The sequence below is a fragment of the Acipenser ruthenus genome, chromosome 21, assembly GCF_902713425.1.
Source record: "Acipenser ruthenus chromosome 21, fAciRut3.2 maternal haplotype, whole genome shotgun sequence".
Classification (NCBI taxonomy): domain Eukaryota; kingdom Metazoa; phylum Chordata; class Actinopteri; order Acipenseriformes; family Acipenseridae; genus Acipenser; species Acipenser ruthenus.
This window is the reverse complement of record NC_081209.1, coordinates 27,761,764-27,780,780: the sequence shown is the minus strand read 5'-3', so window position 1 is coordinate 27,780,780 and position 19,017 is coordinate 27,761,764. Positions and strand designations below refer to the sequence as shown.

The 19,017-nt window shown below is 45.2% G+C and overlaps 2 protein-coding genes across 5 annotated transcripts; both read left to right on the top strand.

Annotated features, from left to right (window-relative positions):
• The first annotated feature begins 769 nt into the window (after positions 1-769).
• Positions 770-4,386, top strand: LOC117428427 (apoptosis-enhancing nuclease-like). Of its 4 annotated transcripts, none has more exons than XM_034047420.3 (4): positions 770-837; positions 1,655-2,327; positions 2,474-2,674; positions 3,169-4,386. In XM_034047420.3, the coding sequence occupies exons 2-4, from the start codon at positions 1,686-1,688 to the stop codon at positions 3,358-3,360; spliced, it is 1,035 nt and encodes a 344-aa protein (XP_033903311.3). In that variant the 5' UTR covers positions 770-837; positions 1,655-1,685; the 3' UTR covers positions 3,361-4,386. The 4 variants fall into 4 exon arrangements, with proteins under 4 accessions (XP_033903311.3, XP_058851379.1, XP_033903313.3 ...); XM_058995396.1 differs by having other exon boundaries at positions 803-833; XM_034047422.3 differs by lacking the exon at positions 770-837 and adding an exon at positions 848-1,010.
• Positions 4,387-8,598: 4,212 nt separating this feature from the next.
• On the top strand, positions 8,599-17,744 carry LOC117428001 (retinaldehyde-binding protein 1-like). The gene is made up of 8 exons (XM_034046490.3): positions 8,599-8,754; positions 9,362-9,410; positions 11,131-11,259; positions 11,455-11,659; positions 12,574-12,752; positions 13,152-13,310; positions 15,039-15,149; positions 15,384-17,744. Exons 2-8 carry the CDS (start codon positions 9,399-9,401, stop codon positions 15,540-15,542), a joined length of 954 nt encoding a protein of 317 aa, XP_033902381.1. The 5' UTR covers positions 8,599-8,754; positions 9,362-9,398; the 3' UTR covers positions 15,543-17,744.
• The last annotated feature ends 1,273 nt before the right edge of the window (positions 17,745-19,017 follow it).

Sequence of the window (19,017 nt, the reverse complement as noted above, 5' to 3'; positions counted from 1 at the left end):
TCTAGCAATAGGTTTTCTTTGTATTGAATTCTTTACTTTAGGTACATGTATACCAATACTCTTCATTTGTTGTACTATAAATGTTCATTTGTTAGAGCAATACAAAGTTAAACCATATAATGTCAATATTATATTGTAACCCTTAATAGGGTGCCAGCATTCCTATCCTTCAGAAACATCCAAGAGGAGTTTGCAGGTAGGGTGACCTGACATTGCAGTGTGACCGGCACTGACCCCTTTAACTATCAACTGTCCTGGACAGCAGGTCACCCACAAAACATCAACAAAATAAAATAAATAAGAATTTCTCTATTTATTTTTCATTTAAGGTTACTATAATAAATTAAAAGTAGAAATTAAGGGCAGCAATAGCAATACATATGACATCCAGTTACACGTGACCCCGAATTGGAAAGGGCGGTGCAGTGGCTGTGCAGCAGCCAGATGTGGTTGTTCATTGTTTGTTTAATGTGAAAATACCAACAGTGATAAAAAACAAACAAAACAAACAAACTACTACATTCAAATCAGAAGCGTTCTGCTCACCAGATTTTCTGAACGTAAACTCAAATAACTCAAGTACACACTAATATCCAGTAGGTGGCAGTAACGTCAAAGAGCCTCGTACAGAGCGAGATGTACCACAGGCCTCTTCGCATCTACGGTTTGTCAAGCAAATACATTTGACTGGCAGCTGCTTCATCCAATGACCGTCTTCACACGGAAGTTTACACGTGCCCGACACGCCTCCTGGGCGGTGTCTAGGCCTGGGTGGACCAATCTGCTGACACCCCGATTGAAACTAGTCCGGACATATCCTGGAGCAGACACGTGTAGGTAAGGAGGGTCTGGGAGGGTTGAAATAAAGCTCTTATAATATAAATCGAGCTGGTAAAAGTGACGGGGAACGATGTATAACTTCAAACAGCTGACAGGAGTAAAAACGTGTGACAGCGATCGGTTCAGGATAGTCGCAGTGCTGACAGATGGGAAACGTGGCTGCGCTGCGGGTTAGTATAGTTTGCATGGCATAATCGGCATACCTCTAAGGCGTGCTGTCTGAAAAGTTTGTTGTGTAGTGTATTTTTTAAAACTTAACGTTGGTAACAGCAAACGGTTTAATAGATCCGACTCATCCCATGCAGCAAATGGCATCGTGGCGGTTCTTCTCTGCGCTTGCAGATACCAATGTATGGAGTTCAGTGCATTGCTGTGGTGACGCTGTTTTTGTACGTATTTGCTGAATTCCACGTCGCTGTATGTATGCGCATGCGCCTGCGCCTTATGATTCTTTTTTTTTCTAGTTTTGTAACTTTCAACAGCACGCCGATGAAGGCGCTCGCCTAAATCTGTGTCCATTTGATAGTTTCTTTGTAAGTTTTCCATGCTGTTTTGGGTTGTCTGTTTTGAAGTAATGGATGATAGCAGTTAAACAGAAAACCTATCCTGTAAAGCGCAAGAGAAGAGTAATTTACACTTTGGATCTCAAAACCGAACCACTTCCCATCGGCAGTGCTCCTCTCCTATGTGAACTGAGCTAGATGCAGTTCTATTGACACAGAACCTCGTGACTGCAGTATTGCTGCACTGCAAATCTACAGAGCCCTGCATTATGTATTGTGTTCACTGTGTCATGCCTCTGTGCCTCCTGCAGGAGTAACCCTGGTGCTTCGTGAGAAGGAGAGATGCCGGGTATTGTCACAACAGCTCCCCCTAGGAAAGGGAACCAGACTCCCATCAGCCTGCCCTGGGGGCTCCTGAACTCCTGCAGACACACTCCAGCCAGTCTCGAACCCGATAGCAGTGCTGTGGACTTGAGTGTACTGACAGTGAGGCAGGACAGCAGGAAGAGAGAGCAGCGGAAGAGACAGTGCCTCCTGGCGCGGAGGGCAGCGCTGGAGAAGGCAGGGGTGTTACACAAGAACTCCACTCTGCCCAAGAAGGGCTCCCAGCCCAGAACAACCCCTCTCCCTCCTCAGCCTGGGGGCGTGAAGAAGGGGCTGTTAACGGCACCCCCTGGAGGGCTTTGGGAGTGCGACAGCGGGTTCTCGTCGGAAGCCAGCCTCCCTTCCAGTGGACGCTGCTCTCCCTGCTTCCTCTCCAACCCCAGCAAGCTGGTGGCACTGGACTGTGAGATGGTGGGCACGGGCCCCGGGGGGCGGTGCAGCGAGGTGGCGCGGTGCAGCCTGGTGGGTTACCATGGTGACGTGCTCTATGACAAGTATATCCGCCCCCTGGGGCCCGTGGAGGACTATCGGACACGCTGGAGCGGGATCCGCAAACACCACCTCCGAGACGCGCTGCCCTTCAGAGAGGCGCAGAGAGAGGTGAGAGCGAGTTCACAGCCATGCCTGCAGTCAGTATTTCACGGGTAACAGTAATTGAATAGTTTCTACTCACTGTTGTTTTTTGTAGCAGATTTCCAGAGCTGAAGCTCTTGTGTTGTAGTTACATACCCTCTCCCTCTCTCTAGATCCTGCAGATATTGAAGGGGAGGGTTGTGGTGGGCCATGCCCTGCACAATGATTTCCGGGCGCTGGGGTATGATCACCCCAGGGAGATGACGAGAGACACCAGCCGCCAGCGGCTGCTCAGACTGAGGGCCGGCCTCCCTGTCCGGGCGTCAGTCTCACTGCGGAACCTTACAAAGAAGCTGCTGAACAGAGACATACAGGTGAGGCTGCACTACCACAGCTACCCAGCAGGGGGCAGGCTTGTAGTAGAAATCCTCAATGAGGGAGACTGGAAACCAGTGGTTAAGGTTAGCCTCCAGAAAGACCATGATTTAAAAAAAAAAAAAAAAAAAAAAAAATGTCCTTAATTCTTTTAAATAATAGTACTACAAAACTTAAGTGAATTTATTAAGTTTCTTTTTTTTATATTTCTAAATTTAGCAAAATGTTACAATGAAGGAAATATTGAAAATAGCCAAAAAGAGTAGTTTTGGAGACACATCTGTTTTTCTGGAAGATACTTTTTTATTTTTTTCCCCATCCCCATATGAGGTTGCCATGCACGAAAGTGTTAAAATCGTGTTGATATTTTGCTGATTTGTTCATTCTAAGATGCTGAGGTGGTGATCGATCTGAAGGTTTTATTAAGTCTGGAATGTGATGCTGTTAATTTGGAGTAACAGGCTCTGTCTCCCCCCCTCACATCTCCTCTCAGGTGGGCAGGGAAGGGCACTGCTCAGTGGAAGATGCCACCGCTGCCATGGAGCTCTACAGGCTGGTGGAGGTGCAGTGGGAGCAGGAGACCCTGAGCAGGCTGCCAGCCGAGGACACACACTCTGACCTCTCCCCCAGCCACTACATGAACGACCAGTACTGGCCTGAGGACCTGAACGAAGACTGCCAGTGAGAACCAAGCTGCCACCAAACCTACCTCCGCTCTCCCTGGCAGGAGAGTGCGCCGTGGGGCTCTGCTGGGGCCTGGCTCTCTGGCTTGGGTTCCACAAGTTCAGGTGTTTGAACCAGCGACCCTTGTGTGTGTGGAGGGTGTAATGCTGTACCCAGTTCTGCTGTTTCCATCTAGTGTCACCATGACTAGACCAACTAGAACTTGACTGGAATCAACCCTTGTATTTAGTCTGCACTGTAATCGGTTCACATTATTTGTCAGCCCTGCATTGTGCCTTTGGGTGCCGATGCGGTTTTGAAACTTCTTCCTGACTCGTGGCATGGTATTTAAGTGGGTCTTGTGAAAATCCCTGCATCTGGAAACATGCAGACTCTGGAGTTCCACACTGTGTGGGATCCAGGCATTAGGAATCCCTGTAGCTGGTGGAATGTCAGCATTAAAGACTGAGGGGGGGGTTGTTACGGAACAGAAGCACTGTGATTGACATATTGAATCCTTGCTGTTTACACTCAGGCGCTCCAGGTGGAACAACGTTCTCCGTTGGTTTCTTGTTTCTGTAGTCACCGTACACAGGGAGGTCTGGTAAAATGATGGGAACGGTAATGTATTGAAATACAGACACCCTTGTATTAATCGTGGGGTGATTTATTGACGTCTGCTATGAAGAGGTCTGCACTACATTATCTGAGCTTGTTACCTATACACTGTGGCCAATCAGGCTGGATTCTTATTTCCGCCCCTGTTGGGCGCTGTGAGCAGTGTGTGTGAAACGCTTATTGCACTGCTGCAGCACGTCTGTATCTTCAGAAGGACTGAACAGACCTCTGCACTCCCAGCTGAAGAAATGTTCACACTGTCACTAAAATAATGTGCGGAGTCAAACGTTACCTCGGACAAATCAAGAAAGGTCTTTATTGTGTGGATTTATTAAGTTAAAAATGTTTATTAAAAGTAAGTTATCAGTATAATCGAGTGGGGTTTATGTTTGCCTGGTTTGTATTAAAGTGGTTTTGCTTGCTGAGCTGAGCCGGAGTCTGCAGAGGTCTCTTGCTGCTTTCTGCATGGCTAAATGGACACGGTTTTCATAGGGGAAGGAAGCTTGTGTCACAAGAGCTGGAACAGCATTGGGGTCAGTAAACTGTTAGCAACAGAAGGCTAAACATGTGTGCGGTCGAGATAATCAAACCCACAGTACTGTTGTATATTTTGTAAATATATGAAAGTGAGCTGAACTCTCCTTGCTGTTCATCCACTTGTGATTTCAGAAGGGATGGAAAGGGTTAATACTGCCAGGGTGACCTCAGGTTATACCCCCACCACCCTCCTAATGAATTGATATCAAAGGAAACACACAGGCCAGCTTCCCAGCCTCTCGGTTTTCACAGCCAGTAAAACGGATTCATTCCAGTGCTTCCCAGCGCTGAGCCCTGGATAAGGACCTCCTTGTTCAGCCGAGTCAAAGCTCCCCTGTTCCCCAGCCTCTGGCGGAAACTGGCTGTTAGCTTTTCCACAGTCGCGTATTTCCTGTGCTCCTCTTATCAAAAAAGGTTGTTATTAATGCTGGTCCAGATGCAGTATTATCATCAGACCACAAGGTGGCAGTGTTAGTCAAGGTGTAAATAGACCAGTGCAATAGTAAGCGGTAAGTCGGGCGTCAGTATTCGAATGCTGCTTCTAAAAGTGCTTGCGGATACTGAACACTGAAAGGGTTTGAAGAGCAGAAGCAAGTATCCGGATTATTGCTGGAAAAGCATTCGGGAGCTGGGGGAAGTGGGGAGCCCTCGAGGGCACTAGTTTCTAAATCCTCCACTCGTTCTGCGATCAAGCCTTCTGTTGAGCCACTGCAATACCTGCACATGCTGAATATGTGATGCAGTGTAGGGATTTGAATCGAGGATCCCGGGTTCTCGTTCAAGTCGTTTGGCTGATTCTTGTGTGTAATACATTTGGAATGCAGAGCGAGCTGGCATTCTCTTACCTGATATAAATGAGTCCCTGTGGTTTGAGGAAAAGGGGAGGGGTCAGCACTCTCTCTGCCCCGCCCCTTGCCAGCTTCCACCAATGAGCAGGTAAAGCTAGGCTGAGACCGGCTTATGAAGACAGGCCACGCCCTCTCACTGCAGATTTGACCATGCTTATAACGATGCTTGTGCTACCCTTAGCACAGCACCACTGCAGTGCCACTGTCACTGCATATTGTTTGTTAAAGGTAATTGAGACTTTGTTCTCACTTCAAATTCAGGTCAAGGATGGCGCAGCAGTGGGCTCCCCTGTATACTTACTCACACCCCTGCAAGGGAGCCTCATTCTTCCTAGAAAAAGGAGCTCTAATGAGGCCTGTTTGGAGCACAAAACCATGTGTGATGTTTCTTCTCATTGCTGGCAGAGCCGCACTGTGCAGGGGGACTCAGGAGAGGTGGCACTAGGACCCTGGGGACCCACGCTCCAGTCTAGTTCCAGCGCAGTGGGGCAGAGTGAGGTCCCAGTGGACTTGCTAATTCCTGTTTGTTTTGTTGCATGTGTGAATGGGACAGTCCCAGCCCGTCACATCCGCGTTCCTCTTTCCTCTCTAAAGGGCCTGTTTGTACCCCATGGTGGGTAAGTGTCTTGACCCTCGGGGCTCCTGGTCCTGCCTCCCTGGTGAATTGCTCAGTTTGCTGTTCTTTTCCCCCACAATGACTGAACTGCCATTTCAAAGCCATCCTGTTATGAAAAGTGAGCAGGTTCCTGTTCTGTCCAATGTAAAGCTGTGTGAATGAAACCCTGCTGTTTGTACAATGTGTCCCAATGAATAGAGGAAGGTTGCCAGACCCTCACCTTTCACCTTCCTGGCAGTCTACCATTCCTTCCAGTGATGCTAGTCTCATAACACAAACAAACAGAAAGACCTATTGAGGTGAACCTGCTGTCAAGACATAACCGGTTAGGTAAAGGACCTTTTACACAGAAACAGCGCAATCACAACCAGCGTGGTTCAGTGTGAAGCCGTGACGTCCAGGCGTGTCAAATCCCTCTGTATTAATGCTGGTTGAATAAGCGTGACTCAGTTAAATCCCTTGTTACAAAAGGAGATTTTTAGTCTGCGGTGAGCAGTCTGGCATTCAATTGGAATAGAACAATGCATCTTAAAGAGAGACTCAGGACAGTACAAATCAGAGAGATTCTGTTCTTGTCTATATCTATGGCTCAGTGTGTATGTCTGGACTGTGGTGTAGATCAGGGGTTATGTGTTATGCAATACTTTGTAACAAACAGCAGAATGGGTGAAAAAAGAGTAAATATGAGCAACACAACTAGCCATTTCATAGCTACACCCTGAGATCACAAAACACCCGAACATGCAAACTGCAGCTACGCTAGTTAAACTGCAGGATCTGGACTCTGGGGCTTTAAAAGGCTTTCACTACGCCGTACAGCAGTATACTGTCCTGTATTCTGTGACTGCGCGCCTATGTGCCTTGCTTGTACTACACATGTCCTGGGAATTAGTTTTCGCAAGCAGAGCTGGAGCGTGTCGAAGGCTGACCCTTGCAATACAGACACAGTTATTGTGCTGTCGATCCCAGCTGGTTTAGGCACACAGAGCCTCCCATTGTGTAGATAAAGTCCTTATTTAAAAGGATAAGTGCTGCTCTGGGTTCAAAACAAGGAAATCCTGAGATGCCGACAAAGGAGGCGGCACAGAGAAGCCGGCCGGCCCAGCGGCTGATTGAGAATCCACGCGGTCAGCCACATCAATGCAGGGAGCTGCACTATCAGATGACCCGAAGGCAAGACCACAGCAAGAAGGCAAACAGCATGGCAGGATCTGGTACATTGCTACTGACTGCTGCACTGCACATGTCTTGCTTTGACTTGAAAACAAGTCAACCATTATAATTTAATTCCCAGCCAATAAGATCGTACCTATTCTGATATTCCAGTTTACTCAACAGAATGGAATACTGTATTAGGATGTACACCGCACCGTATTAACAGAATCATTCACAATATTTCAAAATTCATTCATGCTGCAAAAATATTCTGTTCTCTAGAAGAAAGCCGTTTTCTTGTAAGACATAGTTTTACAATGGTAATTCTTAATTGAAAGGGTCTATTTAGATGATATACTTCGGGTATATGAAGCCTTCTGTCCTTCAGCTAGACTGGTTGATAATAAAAGAAAGATATAGGTGAAGGAGCTATATTGCTTTCATTCCACGCTTACCTGGGAGTACTGTACACACTACTCCATACATAATGCAATTTCAAAGTAAACCTCCTGACCCCATATACAGCTACAGCACTCTGTACCTCTGAAGTCTTTTATTAATAGTAGTGATATCATTCCTTCTGTTTCTGAAACACTTCCACATTGTACCCCAGGCTGTTTCATTTGCATTTCCTTTTCCAGTGGTTTTCTGATATAATAGTTTTTACACAATTAGACGTATTTCATATCCTTACTTCTACAGTATATTTGTTTGTAATACATTTCTACGGTTAAGTACTCTGAGACATAGTATCCCATTTTGGGAGGCAGTGTAATCTAGTGGTTAGAGCAGAGGGACTGGGAGGCAGTGTGATATAGTGGTTAGAGGGGAGGGACTGGGAGGCAGTGTGATATAGTGGTTAGAGCTAAGGGACTGGGAGGCAGGGTGATATAGTGGTTAGAGCTGAAGGGTACAGTAGAGGCTCTAGATATGGTTCTGTGATTCATTTCACCTGCTTTTCAAATTAAAATGATAACCTGAAATGCTGGGATGTTTACTGGAGGGATGAGGTCATTCCTGTTTGATACACACTTTGGGACTGTGTGGTCGTCACTCGAGTCTCTGCCCCTGCTGGATTCGATAAGGCTGGTTGCATTGCTGTAAATAAGCTGCTGCTGATGGCATGCCTTTGAAAGAAGTGCAGCACAGCCAACTATAAAAGAACGATGTTCAGTAAACTAACAATTAAAACACATTGCAGTGAAGCTACTGGCTCTCCACCCTCCTGTTCACATTGCCAGGCACTGAGAGACACAGCAACAGCTCTTCTTTATTTCCATTAATTAGCGCTGGAATCTCTAAACTCCTTCTTGCTGAATGGAGAACCCCTCCCCCCATGCTCCCCTTTATCTCCCCCCCAAACAATTCCATCCCCCACCCTGCTGCACTATGTTCACTCCCTCCCTCCACCCCATTTGCCATTTTTGTGCTGATTAATTAAAAATCTGCTCTGAGTAATACCGTGTGACAGGCTAATCCCAGACTCAGTGACACTACAAATCATTCTGCAAGGCTACTCCTCAGCTCACAGCTTGTCTCAGCGACTTCAGTGCCTTCCCTCTCCTCTCCCGCTCCGCTGGGCAGTGTTGGTGCAGTCAGTAGCTGGATATACCCTTCCCATCAGCAGGTCCACTCCTTCACGGTAAGTTAGAGCGACAGTTAATTTGGGGCTGGGGTGAGGAGGGGAAACAAAATGGGGTTTTAATTTCAAACATATAACCAACCAAAACTTGAAACTAGAGTTATACCGAAAGAAAGTAAAACAGATCACTGTCCAGTAGTATTACTGAGCTTTCCAAACACTGGGGCGCTTGGTATTTATTAAAACGTTTAGAAAGTGTCACTGTATGTAACAGTTAATGCCTGTTATTCACATTTAATGCACATTTTGTATTGGAATCGTTCTGAATCCATAAATAGTGTGAATCACACATCAGCGCGCAATGACACAGTCTGTACTTAATTATATTGCTTACTAATGAAACACTTTCTCAGCTAAACAGGCTTCGAAATGTAAGAAACAAACCTCTAAATCACAGCACTAACCTGCGGACCCTAGATAACAACATTAGCACACAACGTCAGCTACATAATGCCCTTTCCCCATGACGGGAAAGGGCATTATGAGAAGTCTAAATGAATGCCAATTAAGTATGTTTTACATTATTATTCTAACAGGTATGTATAAGCATGGTTTGAGAATTACTATTATTATTTTTTTGGAACATAATCCTTCTTTTCTTTTTCAGTGTGGAAAAAAAACCTCTTTAGCAACACTCAGAAGCCATGGCAGAGATTGTAAGTACAAGCAATGTTTTTAAAATGCAATGTTCAGATGCACACATGCATTTTTAGGGGGCTTTAAATAAATGAATTTAGTCCTGATTCAAAACTGAAAACAGAGTGCATTGCAGAGTGAATACCAGGATTAGCAACAGAGTGGAAAGTGTCAGAAATTACCCTGATCCCTGCAACTCCAAGTGCAACATCACAATCTACCCTGGCTGAATGGTTTATTCTTTAAAAATCCATGAGTCTATTTCATTCTCTGAGTGTGCCAAAGTATTTGCATCTTGCAGTCAGATACCGGACACTTGCCATGCTGTCAGCGGTACCCTAATGCATGTTTAACAAACTCAGGTAGCAGATTGCACACTCCAGGGGTGTGGAGTGGAGTCCAAGCCCGCCTTCTGCTCTTTGAAACACGCCACATGTCCCCAGTAATCTTGCCAGTCCTGCCTTTCTGATGCTGGGAGTTTATTGGAAGCAGAAGATGCAGGCCTGGAATTAGCAGCTAATCTGTTGCTTCAGAGAAAGCTTTAGCAGGCTTTCCAGTGCCATGTGAGAGAGCTTATTGGTCATTCCAACCCCTGGATCTGTAGACTGTTGTTAACTTTATTGTTTCTAGCTGCTGTTGCAGCAATCGTATACCACTGCAGCTTAATCCCAGACTGACAAACTGCTGTGAAATACAGTTCAAAGAAAGAGCTCTCTGCAGTCTCCATGTATCAATGTATGTGGTATGCAACCCCCGGTCTTGCAATTACTATATGGTGTAAATAATTGCTTCAAATGCATTTTCAGTGTTTTGCTTTCCCTTACCTTTTTTACCTGGAGCTAAACCTTTCTGGAATGAGGAAATCAAAGAGACCGTTGGCTAGTCGTGAGCCATCAAACATCCAATGATATTCTCTCCTCGTGTTACGAATCAAACCTTGCGGATGCATTCAGTTCTCAGACATCTCAGAACGCAAGACGTCCAAGTTTCTCAGATCCTGCCACAAGATAGATCTCCCAATGGTCTTGCATGTGGGTAGAATGAGATTGCCAGACACAATGTTATTTAATGACTTTATAAAGCAAGTCCCCCATGTTCAGAGTGGCATGCCAGGATCTCATTCATGGTGAGGACAGCAGCAGCAGTTCAGAATGGAGCAGAAATGCAAAAGGACCATGGCAATGCTTATCTGCTCTCTCGAGATGATTGGGTGGGAGAAGGCTGCTGGTTTATTGTAGTAAAGCCTATTACAGGCTCCCTAAAGAGCTATGGTCTGCTTCTGAGGAGAGGTATGTTAAGAGCCTCAAGGTGCACACATGTGCTTTTAGAATAATGAAGAGCTTTCCCACAATGCTGCCACATTAAGTTTGTAATTTGGTTGTAATTTTTATGCTGACACAGAATTTTTTCCTCTTTGCATCGCCACTGAGGAAATTACATTTCGTGTGGTCAATAGTTGTTTTTAATGTCTCAATGATAGAAACTTGTGATGAATGGGGGCCACATTAACAAGTCACAATCACAGGCATCAGTCAGCTACAGCACCCTCTGTGACCTGCAGTGGCAGTCCTAGATTCTTGCTGCACATCATTTGGTGTCTGCACCTTCCAAGCTGTGTGGCCAGCAGTAAGTGATTGTCCCACAGCAGCAGTGTGAAGTGTCTTGAGCTGATCCTGGTTAGAGACAGGCAGGATGATGATGACTCTGGTGGCAGACGATCACAGGACAGCTTCTTCACAGACCGGAACATTCCGCATGGTGTCGGAGGAGGAGCAGGCGCTCCGATCCAAACTGGAGAGGCTCACCGTCAAGGATCATGGACCGGTCTTCGGGGTTTGTGACAAACTGCCTCCTCACACCATCCAGAAGGTATGCTCTGATTTACTCTGCGTATATGTTACTGTAATGTGAGTGTTTCACTATGCGGTGGCTGTTGCTTGGTTTTTCATCAAACTCCTGTGTGTGCTGTGTGTGTGTGTGTGTGTGTGTGTGTGTGTGTGTGTGTGTGTGTGTGTGTGTATGTGTGTGTGTGTGTGTGTGTGTGTGTGTGTGCACCCCCTGTAGGCGAAGGACGAGATGAGCGAGACGGATGAGAAGCAGGAGAGTGCGGTGAAGGAGCTGCGTGCGCTGATGCAGAAGAAGGAGGACGCCGGAGAGGACGCTGGCAAGTCCGTGGCAGAGCGCATGCTGGACAAGCCCGACGCCATCCTCCTGCGCTTCATCCGCGCCCGCAAATACGACGTCACCCGCGCCTACGAGCTCATTAAAGGTACCTTCTCTAGTCTGAGAATAAAGTCACCAGGCCAAGCCACTGTACCAAAAATAAACATACATAACCAATTTACAGGATGCCACATGCCAAGAGATCCCATGTGCCCTAAATTCTTCTGTTCTTCATATTATCTGGACTTGTTCACAGAAGTCAAAGAAAGGACTCTCCCTGTGAAAACGTACAAGCCTAGAGTCCATCATGTGATGGGTTTAAACCCTGTGACTACCAGAGCTTGAATAGAATGCTCTCCAAGCTGGTTAATTGGTCCATGCATGCCATTGTGTTCTGCTTTGCATGTTTCATCCAGACCCATCGGCGCTGGGAAAGCAGAATCATTGTTCTTTAATTGGGGGCCGAGAAAGCGAAGGGAGTCTGAAATTCGCACAGCACAAGAGCTCATTGTGTGCAAATGGGACAGGTTTGTACTCACAAGCACGGAGAAGCAGGGCTTCTTGCTTTAGATCTCAGCTGATGACGGCAGACAGGCTGGCAGGAAGGAGAATAAACAGTAAATGTGTTTTCTTCTGCTTTCCGACGCTGAAACCGCTTCCCACTTCACACGCATAAAACGAACCCTTCTTGCACAGGTCAGTGTCCACTTGCAAACTGACCTCCTTGTGCATCAAAGAAATGAAAGGGATGGGCAATTGTAATTAGACGTCAAGGTTAAATAATATGTTTTTTGCCAGTTAGGTAATCAGATTATTTTTAAAAGACATAAAGTATCAATTGATTGAAGGATTGATTAGGCTGCCCTCATATCACTGGTTGAGCACAAGAACAACACCATCCCTATAAAATTGAGATTTTGTTAGACTCCTTTCTGGAAGGACGAACACATGTATTCTTCCATACGTTATGACTGTGAGACGCTGTGGCACCGAGGGTCTGATCTCCCTCCCCCTCCTCAGGGTACGTCCGTTTTCGGGAGCATTACCCTGAGCTCTTTGAGAACCTGACCCCCGAGGCGGTGCGCAGTACCATCGAGGCGGGGTACCCTGGGATCCTCTCCAGCAGAGACAAGTACGGCCGCGTGGTGCTGCTCTTCAACATCGAGAACTGGGACTATGAGGAGATCACCTTCGATGAGGTACCCTGCATCCATAGCTTCCTAATCACAATCCCAACAGAAAGTAAGTCAAGTAGACACATGTTTCAGCTAGTGCCTTCCTCTGAAGAAGGCACACCCTTGGTAGCCTGCCTTGTGTACGCTGATGAAGGAACACGCCACAAGGTTTGTCTTGACTTGGTTCTTTAAGTGTCACGTGCTGGAATACTGACGTGATTAAAAGCTTGAAATTGACTTCAGTACCATTACACATTTCCTCCTTCACTACTGGGGGGTAGGGAAATGCGGGGGGCAGAAAAAATGGACTCCAAAGAAAAAGTTTGAAGTGGGATCTAACCAAACCATTTAAGAAATGAAACAGTTAGAAATAGGTTCCTGCTTTTCCATGAGAGTATTTGTCTGCCTGTCGTGCCCGTGCAGATCCTGCGTGCCTACTGCGTGATCCTGGAGAAGCTGCTGGAGAACGAGGAGACGCAGATCAACGGGTTCTGCATCATCGAGAACTTCAAGGGCTTCACCATGCAGCAGGCCACCGGGATAAAGCCCACCGAGCTCAAGAAGATGGTGGACATGCTGCAGGTGAGCGCACTGAGGCCAGGCCAGGCTGACGGCTTCCCACGCCTGCCCACGCTCTACCCTGTTCCAACCCGTGTGTGACATGCAAACTAGCGGACATGCTGTTACACAGCTGCCACATTACTGTGCAGCATTTTGAACAGCTTTGCATTCTTGAAACTCATCCATAACAATTGATGTTACACTCTGACTAGTATTCCAATTACAGACTGACGTGTCAGTGCAATAGTATTATGCAATCACCTACTGTGTCATTACTGCCTCTTAAAATAAAGCGTTACCGAATCTGCTGCACCCCTGCAATCCCAGCTCTGTGCATTGTATTGCTGCAATCCCAGCTCTGTGTATTGTATTGCTGCAATCCCAGCTCTGTGTATTGTATTGCTGCAATCCCAGCTCTGTGCATTGTATTGCTGCAATCCCAGCTCTGTGTATTATATTGCTGCAATCCCAGATCTGTGTATTGTATTGCTGCAATCCCAGCTCTGTGTATTGTATTGCTGCAATCCCAGATCTGTGTATTGTATTGCTGCAATCCCAGCTCTGTGTGTATTGTATTGCTGCAATCCTAGCTCTGTGTATTGTATTGCTGCAATCCCAGCTATGTGTATTGTATTGCTGCAATCCCAGCTCTGTGTGTATTGTATTGCTGCAATCCCAGCTCTGTGTATTGTACTGCTGCAATCCCAGCTCTGTGTATTGTATTGCTGCAATCCCAGCTCTGTGTGTATTGTATTGCTGCAATCCCAGCTCTGTGTATTGTACTGCTGCAATCCCAGCTCTGTGTATTGTATTGCTGCAATCCCAGATCTGTGTAATGTACTGCTGCAATCCCAGTTCTGTGTATTGTATTGCTGCAATCCCAGATCTGTGTATTGTATTGCTGCAATCCCAGATCTGTGTATTGTATTGCTGCAATCCCAGCTCTGTGCATTGTATTGCTGCAATCCCAGCTCTGTGTATTGTATTGCTGCAATCCCAGCTCTGTGTGTATTGTATTGCTGCAATCCCAGCTCTGTGTATTGTACTGCTGCAATCCCAGCTCTGTGTATTGTATTGCTGCAATCCCAGCTCTGTGTGTATTGTATTGCTGCAATCCCAGCTCTGTGTGTATTGTATTGCTGCAATCCCAGCTCTGTGTATTGTATTGCTGCAATCCCAGATCTGTGTAATGTACTGCTGCAATCCCAGTTCTGTGTATTGTATTGCTGCAATCCCAGATCTGTGTATTGTATTGCTGCAATCCCAGATCTGTGTATTGTATTGCTGCAATCCCAGCTCTGTGTATTGTATTGCTGCAATCCCAGCTCTGTGTATTGTATTGCTGCAATCCCAGCTCTGTGTATTGTATTGCTGCAATCCCAGCTCTGTGTATTGTATTGCTGCAATCCCAGCTCTGTGTGTATTGTATTGCTGCAATCCCAGCTCTGTGTATTGTATTGCTGCAATCCCAGCTCTGTGTATTGTATTGCTGCAATCCCAGATCTGTGTATTGTATTGCTGCAATCCCAGCTCTGTGTATTGTATTGCTGCAATCCCAGCTCTGTGTATTGTATTGCTGCAATCCCAGCTCTGTGTATTGTATTGCTGCAATCCCAGCTCTGTGTGTATTGTATTGCTGCAATCCCAGCTCTGTGTATTGTATTGCTGCAATCCCAGCTCTGTGTGTATTGTATTGCTGCAATCCCAGCTCTGTGTGTTGAGTTCTACTGCTTTGCCCTATTTGTGCAGGACTCGTTCCCAGCCCGGTTCAAGGCGGTCCACTTCATTCACCAGCCGTGGTACTTCACCACCACGTACAATGTGGTCAAGCCACTGATGAAGGGCAAGCTCCTAGAGAGGGTGAGTAGTGCTGTTTAACAGGGTCTGGGTGGCTTCCTTGGTTATTAAGGTGCAGTTAACAGTAATCTGGGCTCCTGGTACTCAACAGGCGACCCATAACAGACTGTTAAACAATACACAAAAAAAGTATATCGGTAAGCAAAACAGAATGGTGATCCTACCAGTTGTGGAGATGCAGAGTGTAGCAGTCCTGGCTTCTTCCTCTGTTCTAACTCTCACACTCCTTTGCTCCAGGTCTTCGTTCACGGGGACGAGTTGGAATCCTTCTTCAAGGAGATCGATGCCGACATCCTGCCCTCGGATTTCGGTGGGAAGCTGCCCGCGTACGACGGGAAGGCGACGGCTGAGAAGCTGTTCGGTCCGCGGATCGAGTCCGAGGACACGGCTCTCTAACCCTGACGCTCCCCAGCGACAGAAGGATAAGAGCTCAGCGAAACGAGAAAGAGTCAATAATAGGGTTGCTGTATTAGATTTCTGTAAGAGGCAGTCAAGAAACACTGTGATTTCGAGGAGCGGATTAAAACCGTGCACCAGAAAAAAACTGAACCAACGCAAACTAAAACCCAGAAGGCAGATTTCCGGCTCGTTTTATTTATGAGATTTGTATTATTCTCCCCGGGACCAGTTTCAAACGTACACCGGCTCGCTGCGGCTCGTAATGACTTCTGCTTTCTCGAGATCCTGGGATAAATGATCTCACGATCGCGACATAACGAATCCCCTGCTCCCCCATGGCCTCAACGAGCCACCGTACAAACGCACAGAAAATATCATTAAGTGACTGTGCAAAACGACTCCCCGCTATAACAAATAAAATAGTTTTGATATATTGTACAGGATAAGTGCTACAACTTATATATATATATATATATATATATATATATATATATATATATATATATATATATATATATAGTAAATAAGAACTGGAGAAGAGGGCTATAGTGGAAAATTATTGACCCGAGGGAAGACTGTTGTTACCGACAGGGGGCTACAATGCCCGAAGCCGCAGGAGGTAACAGTAGTCTTCCTGAGGGGCATTTAATTTTCCACTATGGCTGAGTGTGCAGTACATATTTAATATATGAATCAGTGAAGGAAATAAGTGAGGCAAGGTTGGATAGTAGATATGACTTTATATATTTTGTTTAAGTATTGCTGATACAGCATAAGTAAATAAATAACATAAATAACGCACAGTTATCAAAGTTTTTTGGCATCCAGCTCTCCGTCTGGCTTGCTGACTGCTGCATAATCCAGTTTATATCCCGGCCGTCATATTTGTATACATCATCGAGTTGAATTTGTTTGAATTTCAGTAAGTCAGAAAACAGTGAACGTGACGTTTTAATCACCATTTGAGTGTTTGGAGCATCTTTCTTTCTTTTGTAGTATGTTTTGTAATTCATTTTCTGTTAAGTCACAGAATCGCTAATCAGCAGTTTCTTCACATTCAGCCATTGTCTCTCGTTGTGAGGAGTGGAGATGAAAGACGTTCCTTTGAAAAGGGGCAGGACTGACAGTGATGTGAACCAATCACATGACAGAGGGAGACTATTGTCCGGTGGTGTGAGGATGTTAAGGCAATAGTTAAATCTATTTTTGCTCCTGTGATTTTTGAATGTTGCTTGGGCAGAGTGTTGATGTAGAGCCCCAGGCTCTGGCACAGTAAGTATTGTGGAGGCAGGCAGGGGGTGCTGCTGTAGGACAGGCAGGTTGCTGAGGATGGTACAATGCTAGGCATTGCCAATGCAGGAAGGTGCAATAGAGACTCAGGTAAATGTAATAAACAGATAATACGAGGCAGGATGAATAAGGTTGGACGTACAAGATCTCATGAAAAATAAACCAGCTGGATATTTTTGGGTCTTGATTCTCAAAGCTTTATATTCACAATTGTCAGGAAGAATGCGCCCTATCAGCGGTAAAGAACGGAGACATTTCAAGCAGAGATGTAGCGATGAGATTGTGCTCAAACCGATTTGGAGCACAAAGCTTTGAGAATCTGGCTCTTTCACTCCAATCTGCTTGGGTTCTCGATTTCTGTTGGTTTTGTTTTTTATTGTATTTTTTTGTGACCTGTAAGACCGGGCTGATGAGAATCTGGTTGGCCCCAGTTTTTGACCAGGCCCGCTGCTCAAGACAAGCCTTGACGAGGAAGAGACGCTTCAGGACGCTTGCAGTTTTAATGAGTTGCCATCAAGGCGAGAAATTGAAATACCTTAACTGCTATTGTATTGTAGTATTTTGAAAGAGAAGTTATTAACATGTAGATTAGTCTACTTTATTAAAAAAAGCAGCAGCAATGTTTACAATAGTGTATATTTAGATTGATGGGCACTCTGTGTGTGAATGCTTCAGAAGGGTGGATGCCTTACTCCTGCACTTATAATACACCTTCACCAATCGCAAGCCATCTAGAGGATATACTGCCGTCCTATTGGCCCCACTGATGTTCCACTTACACCGTCCAATAGGAACAAAGCATTAACAATACCAGCCTTTTACTGTGAAGAGTGGTTATGTTATAAATCTAAGATTTCACTCAAGATATTGGGTTTAAAAAATATATAAATAAAGAAACGAAAAAACAAATCACCTCTCAAGTCTCTTTTTTTAATTTTAGGAGTGGATTAAAAAAATAAATAAATATGTAGGGCCATTTTCTGAACTTCCCATCTATGGCGCTTTTCAACCAAACTTTCAGACACAGGATGACATAAAACATACCGTTGCAAGACTCAAAACTCTTACCAATTAGCATAACTCTTTATTGAAGGCATACAGCTTTGCTAGAATCCATTCTGAAGTGCTTGGGAAGTAATTAAATAGTTCATCTAATAAAATTCATGCAAAGAGAAAGCCATGGAAGTGATCTGATGAAGAGAGGAGTTTACAGAGACTCACAGTATTGTTGAGTTCCCCCCCATGCTTTTCCTATGGTTATACTATGCATTTATTATAGTTCAACCTGGTCTGCCATGTTTACCAATATGCTTGACCATATCTCATTGTTCTTTACAGTGCTCATCGATGCTTTAGTACATGTTGCTATGCTTTTAATACGGTTAACTTGTATAAGGTGAAGTTATCCTGAATAACACATGCATTACACAGGCTATGAAAGGGTATACAATGAAACATTCGAGAAATGTGGGTAGGATGTGTTTATATTGCATTAGCCAGAAGACTAGGGTGTGGGACTGGGACACTGAGGCAGTGTGGTCTAGGGTTAGAGCTGAACAAGTCATGCAGAAAATACCTGCAGGTCTCATAAGAAATATTGAAAGAGGAGCCACAGCAAAGTGCAGCAGTTTGGCTTCAGTTGCTATTGAAGTGATATAAAAACGTGACTCTCTATTGTTTTAAGCAAGCAGCTCTGTACCTGTATGTGCCTTCAAATGAGAAACCGGATCTCTGTAAAAAATTGAAATAAAAACAATGTTTTTTTTTTGTGATTAATACGCAAGCCCAACAGAATAACAGTGAAAGAATGAACACAGGATTGAAGGAAGCGATTCAATAATAATTTTGCAGATGTTTAAATGTTCGAAGATAGCTAGCAGTAGTACCCCTCCACCTCATATTACTGGTGTAGTTTGTGTTACAAATGCCCTGGATGTGAGATTGCATACCTTGCTGAAGATTCCACCCGTTTGCCACTGGGGGGCACTCCATACTCGTGTTTCAAGATTGAACTGTAAAGAAACCGGGTCTACCTGTCCTTGGCCTGAGAAAACAAACAAACATGTACTTATTTATGAGTTGGAGCCTTGGGTCAGTGGTTAAGGCGGCCAGGGGTTTTATCCACATTTCAGTAGTTTACTCTTCAAAAGATATACCCTACCACTTCTAAGAATACATTGAC